At 45.8% G+C, this 9,561-nt stretch overlaps 1 protein-coding gene across 2 annotated transcripts; it reads left to right on the top strand.

Annotated features, from left to right (window-relative positions):
• Positions 1-1,756: 1,756 nt before the first annotated feature.
• On the top strand, positions 1,757-9,034 carry LOC109749343 (uncharacterized). Of its 2 annotated transcripts, none has more exons than XR_012186758.1 (6): positions 1,757-2,304; positions 2,398-3,567; positions 4,411-7,626; positions 7,987-8,108; positions 8,238-8,465; positions 8,537-9,034. XR_012186758.1 is itself a non-coding variant. In XM_073500592.1 (6 exons), the coding sequence occupies exons 1-6, from the start codon at positions 1,999-2,001 to the stop codon at positions 8,575-8,577; spliced, it is 4,827 nt and encodes a 1,608-aa protein (XP_073356693.1). In that variant the 5' UTR covers positions 1,935-1,998; the 3' UTR covers positions 8,578-9,034. The 2 variants fall into 2 exon arrangements, 1 of the variants encoding a protein (XP_073356693.1); XM_073500592.1 differs by having other exon boundaries at positions 1,935-2,304; positions 4,411-7,546; positions 7,987-8,009; positions 8,315-8,465.
• The last annotated feature ends 527 nt before the right edge of the window (positions 9,035-9,561 follow it).

Genomic DNA, 9,561 nt, shown 5'->3' with positions numbered 1-9,561 from the left:
GGAAGCTCAGCGCCAGCGCGAGCTCTTCCCGCGGCTCGCCGACGCGAGCTCCTCCTCCGCCGCCTGCTAGACGCGGCTTGCCACCGGAGCGGCAACGTCTGTACATACCAGTCCACTAGGCGCGGTGGCACTGGCAGTACCACCATCCACTGCAGTATCCGGATGTCAAGCTGCCGCATGGTTGGCATCTGGATCCGCAGCGGATCCCCATTCCGGTAGTGCCACGCACGGTGCGGGCGCACGTCGAGGAGGTTTGCCGGCATCGCGAGGCCCTCACTCCGGAGCAGCAGGCGACGCGTGCCTACGCGCCAGACTCCCCCAACTGGGAGCACCGTTTCGCGCTAGAGCACGAGGAGGAGCGCTGCCAAGGCGTCCACGTCGAGCACGACGTTCCTCCGCCGCCGCCTGAGGTTCTGCCCAAGGAGGAGGATGAAGAGGTGGCGTACCAAGCCGCCCTTGAGCTAGCCCTGCAGCACGCGCTGGAGGCAAGCATGATCGAGGAGGAGGCCCAATGGGATGGGCTGGAGCACGCCCTCGCCTTGTCGGCGGCGGGGGACTCCATCGACGCCCCGCTCTTTGTCCCGCCCCCGCCACCGCTGCCGCTGCCCATCGTCAAGCCCAATGCGGAGCCGGAGCCCATGCCGACGCGGAAGCGCTCGCCACCTCCGCGCACTTGGCCGGAGGAGTCCTACACGTGGACCGGTGAGCGTGCCTCCGGTCCACTGCGTCGTGAAGCCGAAGGAGGAGGCGGCCCACCTTGAGCGCCGGAAGGCACACTGGCTCGCCGAGGAGGGGGGCGACGGCGAGCGGCAGATGCTTTGGGACCAGCAGCTGCGCCGCGACGAGGAGGCACTATGGCTTGAGGAGGAGGAGGAGGAGCGCGCCCGGCGAGCCGTAGTGCCGGCGCCCCAGCAGACGCCGGAGGAGGCTGCCCTGGCAGCCTACCAAGCGGCGTTCGAGTGGGCTGGTCCGGCTGCCGTCTTTATCGAGCTCACCGGCGGCGATGGCGATGGAAAAGGCAAAGGCAAGGCAGATGTCTAGGGCAGCGTGCGGGCTCAGTCTTTTTTTATGTTTTAATTAATGTTTTATTATGTTTATTTCTGCGGCGTGTTTTTATTTGGACGCGGGTAAATTTGGGTCGGCCTCCCGTTGGGCGCACCAGCCGACACAATGAAAAAGCGGAAGCGCCCGTCCGCCTAACCGATCCAAATGAACAAAAAGCGGACAAAACGTGCGTCCGTTTGGATCGGCGCGTTGGAGTTGTTCTAACTGACCATATCGGCAGTTATTTGGTGGTTTCTCAAATGTCATGAACTTCAGAACAACTCATTGCATTTGCATCCTCATAGTGGTTTTGCCATTTGGATAGTGATCTCATCCTGTGCTTCATCCAGTTTGCATTAGCATTTTCTTCCACATCGGTCAAGGAATATTGCTGTTAGGATGGCAAGTATAAGTATAGCTCCCTCATAATCTAAGAAAAAGGCCTAGGCTCTGTAGGAATGCTGTGCGGACATGTGATGCAACCCAGTATGGCAGCTGGTGAACAGGCTTTGAATGCAGTTGGCAGACGTCTATTTCATAATCTAGGAACTAGGAAAAAGGCCTAGGCTCTGGGCTCTCCCTAGGAATGCTGTGCACACATGTGATGCAGCTGGCGTGAACAGGCTTTGAATGCAGCTCTGGTATGTTTGAGCAGGATTTGAATGTAGCTGGTGAACATTTATTTCACATCTACAAGAGCTGAAGCATTCATTTATTTCTACAGGGTTGCGAGTCTTCAGTCTTCTGACCACGTACTGCCTGGTTGCACATTGAAGCCCGATCCTTGCTGCAACTGCTTTACTCCCACGGCCAGAGCAATCCACGCGAAGTCCGCTCCACAGTCGATACCCAAGCGGTCTTCATCCTTCGGCTCTTCCCTTGTGAATCACGCCTCAAGTAGATCGTTGGAGGTACTACGCGGATCTGAAGGCTGCTGTTCTCTGCTTGGGGGTAATGAGCGGGCTTGGGGGCGTGATTGCGAGTGCCGTGGGGAGGCAAATCGCCAGCAAGCTTGGTAGATTTGCCTCAGAGGAGATCACTCTGCAATGGGGGTTCAGAAAGGAGGTGGCTGACATGGAGGAGAAGATGAAGGATCTGGAGGCTGTGCTGCACGACGCTGACGACAAGTGTCGTCGAGTAGGAGAAGGTGGAAAAGTGTTTCAGCGGTGGCTCACAAAGTTCAATCGCGCCGCCTACGACGTCGACGACGTGCTCGATGAGCTGGACGCTAACGAGCTCATCAAGAAGAGCCAAACCAAGGTATATATTCAGTTACACCATGATTCTTGCATTTCCATGTTTGAAACAATGATGCTCCTGGTGTATGACACTAACTTCAATTTTTTTTTTCAGGTCAAGCTATGGTTTTCCAGGAACAATCAGCTTCTCCAGCGGCTGGCCATGCCCCACAAGATGAAGAACGTGAGGAAGAAAATAGACAAATTAGTTAAGGATGGCCAGGTGCTCAATCTTATGCCTCATCAAGCACCGGCAGAAGGAAGCAGAAACACTGAAACTTATGCAATCAACATTGGTGAAGGCATGAAAACTGGAATGGTGGGGAGGGATATCGAGAAGGAGAAGATAATCAGCCTGCTACTGGCATGTGAAGCTGATGAGGATATCTCTATCATTCCGATTGTTGGGCTTGGTGGCATAGGCAAGACAACACTGGCCGAATCAGTTCTGGCAGACAAGAGGGCCGCCATCTTCGACGTCTCAGCCTGGGTTAGTGTGTCCAAGCAGTTTGATCTGCACAAAATTGGGTGCGCCATCATGAGAAGCGTGAATAGTAACATCAGCCTTGACAACTGTAGTTTGCAGTTTCTTCATGATAATCTGAAAAGGGAATTTGCTACTAGAAGATACTTGATTGTTCTCGATGATCTCTGGGAAGAAGATGGTGAAAAACTGGAAGAGTTGAAGCGAATGCTACAATATGGCCGCAGGGGTAGCCGGATTATAGTAACTACCCGAAACCTAACCGTAGTGCAAAAACTGCGCACAGGTCTTCTTGCAAATGGCAGGAACATCCTGCCTGTGCCTGAGTCTCATGAAATCAGTTTGGATGCTTTATCTCCTGATGATTGTTGGGAGTTAATGAAGAAAAGGGCATTTGGGCCTGATGATCACCAAAGCATCTTGGAGGAAATTGGAAAGCAAATAGCTATGAAGTGTGGGGGCCTACCACTTGTGGCAAATGCTCTCGGGCAAGTAATGTCCGAGTTAAGGACCAGGAGGGCATGGGAAGACATAAGAGACACCAAGGTTGATTTGGGTTTGAGAGATGCTCAGCAAAAGAAAACACTAGAGAGCCTCATGCTGAGCTATTACTACATGAAGCTGGACTTCAAAATGTGTTTCACTTATTTGGCGGCTTTCTCCAAGGGCTCCGTCATGAATAGCAACCATCTAATCCATCAATGGAATGCTCTTGGATACATTTCTCCTGGGTATGATGGTCAAAGGTGCATCAACTACCTTCTAGGGATGTCATTTCTTCAAATTCCAGGCTCTCCTTCAGTAAGTATCTAATTAAACACCATTTCTCTTCTTCCTGTTGGGCCATTGATGCATTATCTATTTGTACTACAATGTGCTTTTACCGCCAGCAACCAGCTTCCATAGATTATACACTCTCCCATGGCTCCAGATTATGCCCTACACTCTGATTTTCAATTTATGATTTGTAACTAAATGCTTTAATGTTTTAATTTTAATTTCAAATTTGATTGTAAAAGCTCTTAAGAATCTTCTTTTTCTCCTAAAGATATATTAATAGGAGAATTTTGTTCTTAGTCTTTCATTGATCAAGGTGAGCATTTAACTGGCATGTTAAAGGAAGACTTCAAATCGAATTACACTTAGTGCATGTAAAGTGATTTAATCAGCAGTCTTGCAGTCTTTCATAATATATATTTAGTACTCCCTCTGATCCGTATTAATTTTCGATGGTAAACCTTGATATCCAAATAAATTGAACAAATTTCACATGACACACCTAGAGAATTATTAATTATACATGTATTCCTGGTTCTCGTATGCATGTATTATATATTTATTTTTCACCTTTGGATTTACTCCATAAGTTATTATGAGATACTATGTGCATGTGTGTGTACAACATTTACAAATGTCTACAGCTCGCTTTTTTTTCCCTGAAAATATAAGGCTCCCATAGATGTCAAGGGAGCACTTAATGAGTATTTTTGACCTAGTAACTCATTAATAGCAGGTAGAAGGACCGCATTGAAATTTTGAAATCTAGCTGTCATACTTTCTGCTCTTAACTCTTGACATTTCTTTTCTAATTGCATTTCACATTTTACTTCTGCAACACTATTTTGATAGTAGTTACCTCCGCAGGTTAGTCCAAGTCCAATGCATGCCGGAGCTCCTGGGGAGGTCATCATGCATGATTTGGTTCATGATCTGGCATCAATAATTGCTGCTGATGAATTCATTGAACTGGACGCAACAAACAAGTCCAACTGGAACAAAGCTCATTATTGCCGACATGCACAGTTAACCAACTATAAGAAGGATTCCGAGGTTTTCAAATATCTGCCAGACAAGGGTAGATCCCTCCATTTTAGGGATTTAGTGAAACTGCAACTCCCTCAGAAGGCATTTTCTCGATCCAAATACATACGTGTCTTGGACTTTGGGGGTTCAGCTGAAGTGCACTCTGCTTCAAGCAACGTAGTGCTTCCATCTTCCATTCATCAGTTGAAACTGCTTAGGTATCTTGATGCCACGGGCTTGCCAATCACATCACTTCCTAAGTCATTTCATACACTTCAGAATATTGAAACTCTCATTCTGTCCAATTGCTCACTTGAAACCTTGACTGATAATGTTTGTCGCCTCAGCAAGCTTTGCTATTTGGACCTATCTGACTGTAGCAGCCTTAGTAAACTACCTACATCGCTAGGGGAGCTTTCCAAACTCTCTTTCCTCAACCTATCAGGGTGTTCTCTACTCCAAGAGTTGCCCGAATCAATCTGCAACCTTACATGCTTATGGCACCTAGACATGTCAGATTGTCGGAAGCTTCAACAACTCCCTGATAATCTTTGGCACCTACTCAAACTCTCGTTCTTAAACTTGTCAAGTTGTTTCAATCTCGCCAAACTACCTGCCGATGTTAAATTCCCATCTTTAGAGCATCTGAACCTATCAAGTTGCCATGAGCTAGAAAACTTGCCAAAAGATTTTGGCGTTCATAAAAAACTTGAGTTCTTGAACCTCTCTGATTGCTACAAGGTCCCGATGCTGCCGGGCTCATTTTGCCAACTTGACCATTTGAAATACCTAGATCTTTCGGATTGCCATAATCTCAAAGAACTCCCTGAATGGTTCGGTAACCTCTTGGAGCTTGAATATTTGAACCTAACAAGTTGTTGTAAGCTCCAAATATTGCCCGAGTCATTATGCAAGTTGTCTATGCTGAGGTGTCTATATCTGTCATACTGTGTGAGCTTGACAAGGCTCCCTTCCTCATTTAGTGACCTTAAGCTTCAAACACTAGACATAAGTGGTGTATTATCTCTCCGTGACTTGCCAGATAGCATTGGTGGCATGACTAGTCTCACCCAATATATTGCTGATCCTATGCCTGCTACTTTGGCTGAAGAGTCTCGAGCCATGAAGCAGAGTCTAGGTTTGTCGAGCTATGTACACCATCATGTACACGAGATAGACAGTGGAAGATGTAGCAGTATAGTGGAGCTTGTAGGATTGACCTGTTCTGAACTGGTCCTGAAAGACCTTCAGAATATCAGGGACCCGGAAGATGCTGACAGAATGAAATTGCGTGATAAATCAGATATTCGAATATTAGACCTTTTCTGGCAAAAAGAAGGCAGTGAATCTGTCCTTGAGAGGCTTGTACCTCCCCGTACTCTTGAACATTTTGGGCTATATGGGTATATGGGCAAGGATTTTCCTAATTGGATGTCTCACATGTCCTCCCACTTCCCTTCTCTCAGCATACTTGTTCTCCATGATTTGGAAACATGTGATTATCTTCCTCCATTTGGAGGGCTGCCAAATTTAAGATGCCTGTTTATGATGAGAATACCCAAGATCAGGAAAATTGACAGGGAATTTTATGGAGAGGGTGGGCCTTGTATGAAATTAAGAACGCTGCAACTGATATCGATGGAGAATTTGGTGGAATGGTGGACAACAAAGTCTGGTGAAGAAAACGAAGAGTTTTTAATCCCTAATTTGCATAATTTGGTGCTCGAGAACTGCCCAAGGCTGAAGTTCCTGCCGTATCCCCCAAGAAGTATGAGGTGGAGCTTGGAAAAGAGTGATCTGGCTTTGCCTGAACAAGGATTTGGGAAGCTTTTGTCTCACACTCTTCCTTTTGCGATGAATATATGCAACTGCAATTTTTCTGAGGACAAGTGGGATGGACTTGAACACTTATCCACCCTTGAAGAATTTATCGTTAACTCTGTCAGCAGCTTGAGGTCATTGCCAGAAGTAATTGCATGTTTCAGCTCTCTCACAAGACTATATTTGGTGTCGCTGAAGGACCTGGAGAGACTCCCAGTTTGGTTGGGGTGCCTCGTTTCTCTTGAAATGTTTTACATCCGAGATTGCTGCAACATAACGTATCTACCAGAATGTATGAAAGACCTCACTGCTCTTAGAGAGCTGAAGTTGATAGAGTGCAAAGGCCTAAAAAGCTTTCCGGGATCATTGGAACAGCTGACTTCCCTTGAAGAAATATACATCAGAGATTGCCCCAACATAACGTACCTGCCAGAATGTATGAAAGACCTCATGGCTCTTAGAGATCTGACGTTGATGGAGTGCAAAGGCTTACAAAACTTACCGGAATCATTGGGGCAGCTGACTTCCCTTGAAGAAATGTACATCAAAGATTGCCCCAACATAAAATATCTTCCAGAAAGTATGAAAAGCCTCACTGCTCTTAAAGAACTGAAATTGATACAGTGCAAAGGCCTAGAAGAATTACCAGGATCACTGGGACAGCTGACTTCCCTAGAAGTAATTCACATCAGAGATTGCCCCAACATAACATATCTGCCAGAAAGTATGAAAAACCTCACTGCCCTCAGAGAACTGAAGTTGATAGAGTGTGAAGGCCTAGAAGAATTACCAGGATCATTTGGACAGCTGACTTCCCTAGAAGAAATTCACATCAGTAATTGCCCCAACCTGACATGTTTGCCTGAAAGCATACACAGCCTCACCTCCTTGAAGAAGCTCCACATTAGAGAATGTCCAAGTTTGATTGCAAAATACGAAGGAGAGGATGCACACAAGATTTCTCATATCCCTACTGTCGAATTAGTTCCAGATGTACTTACAGCATTTGGTCGTGTTATAAATGCCTTGGCTGGACTTCTTGAGGTGCAGGAGGGGAACAATGTTGAACAAGCGTCTGGTTCTGGTTCCAGTTGGACCTGTGAAACAATGTTAACAGCCCCTCAAGAATGTCCTCAAAATGTTGACGGGCCATCCTGTAAGCTTTGACCGGTCATTTGAATCCATAGCATGCCACACGTGGTTGAGGCTGGCCCGTCCATCCCGGCTGCAGAGGAGGTAAGCTAGCTACTTGACTCCTTTTATTTCACAAACATTCTCTGTTTAGCCTTGAATTTCAAATGCTCGCACTGCAATTTGACCAATTGGATTGCTTGTTGTATGCATTAGCACTTTTTATTCAGTTCTTTCATGAGAAAAGTGTATATTAATATCATGTAGTTGTGTAACAGATAAAGTAATAGTTGAATAGATCTCATCTAATTTTCTGAACTTTCTGAGATTAAACTTGCATGGAAGAGCTAAACAAAGGTGGATGGTGGATCGGACAACAGACTTAAGTTAAATGCATACATCTTTTTATTTATTTTCTGACGTTTATAATACTTGGCTGAAAATAATCCATATCTCTTCATGCAGGGAACACCCATATCATCCAGCTGGTATGAGAATGACTGACATGGCATCCAAATGTTGCATACCATGTCAGTTTGAGCTTGGTTACCAATCACCATGCATGCATACAGGCTTATAACATCAATGTTGGTTAAGCTCACTCAAGATGACCTGCCAGATTTTGTAGAAGATCAATTTGAGATTCTAATGTGGAATCAAAGCTCAATAAAGCCAGCTTGAAGTAGTGCCTGACACAGCTTCCTTGGATTCTGTAGGAACACATTCTGAAGGTGGAAGAACTCTGAAATCATGGCTAATGTTGTCTCACTGCACTTGTTAATTACTGTTTTAGATCTGGAAGGACAAGTCCTGGCCCTGCACGAGGAGCCCCTGCTGTCCGAGTCAGCGCTGCAATGACCCCGGTTTCTGTGAGGCCACTGTTGGTTTTGAAGGTGCCTGCAGGAAGTACTACCGGGTGGGCTGCCTTGGCATCACGAATACTGGTCCGTTGCTGTCTAAATTGTTTGTTTTTCCCTCCTGGTGACTTGTACTGAACGATTATTTCATGATTCAGGTGACTCGAACACCATGAATACCACGGCTGACTACCACTGAAGACAAGACGACTCGTGTTACCTTAAGGCGCTGATTGGATTGGCGTTTCACAGCGACATACACCTGTAATATATGCGGACCTCCATCCGTGGTTTTCATTTCCATGCAAAAATCAAGCGTGGCCGGTGTTGTACACCACTAAACTAAATACAAGTGTATAAAAATACACTGATACCAAGCGGGAGCCTAAGTTATGTCAGGTTCTTGGCACCAAATGTCGGGTCTCCTGCTATAGTTAGCTATGTATTTGCTGTGTTAAGTTGGGAGGTGCTCTGCAGATAATACTTCATACCGATTTTTAGAAGTAACTTTAGTTCGATGGAGCAGGGTAGCTCCGTCTGCTCCCAGGTTTTATCTCGGATACGCAACTTGTTTATTTCCATGAAGCTATCATAGTTTGAATGGGTAAGTTTGGTCCTTGTTCTGAGATAGGAGTATATGCGATCACTTTTCATCAGCAATGCTTCTCATGTTTTTTCTATAGATTTTTTACGAGTGTTTGTTCTGCAGAATGATACAGTAGTCATTGATGAAAAATAGAGAAAGAAACCATACGAACGAAATCACTAATTGAAGAGTACTCTTTTTTTGAAGGTTTGAGAAGTACTCATTGCAAAGATCACTTTCACCTTTTCAGGTTGTGACAAGTAACGCGCTGCATATGTGCCACCTGTCGCAACCTGAAAGTTCCCTTTTTTCATAGACTATTTATTCAAAATGTTTTATCTCTTAAACCGTGTGTTCAAATACCGTTGGATTTCTCGCGTCGAGATCGTCAAAACTAGGTCCCATATTGATAGGTTTTGCCGAGCTTTCTTTTTCACGAAAAGAACCGTACGAGAAAACCAAACTGGGAGCCTGGTTTTTTTCCCTTTCTGAAAGAGGCACAGCCGTGCCTCTTGCGGGAGCAAAACCGTGCCTCTCGTGAAATAAGAAAAAACAGAAAACATGTTTTTTTTCGTTTCCGGGAGGCATGACTGTGCC

The sequence above is a fragment of the Aegilops tauschii genome, chromosome 1, assembly GCF_002575655.3.
Source record: "Aegilops tauschii subsp. strangulata cultivar AL8/78 chromosome 1, Aet v6.0, whole genome shotgun sequence".
NCBI classification, from domain to species: Eukaryota; Viridiplantae; Streptophyta; class Magnoliopsida; order Poales; family Poaceae; genus Aegilops; species Aegilops tauschii.
This window is presented reverse-complemented; position numbering and strand designations above follow the sequence as displayed.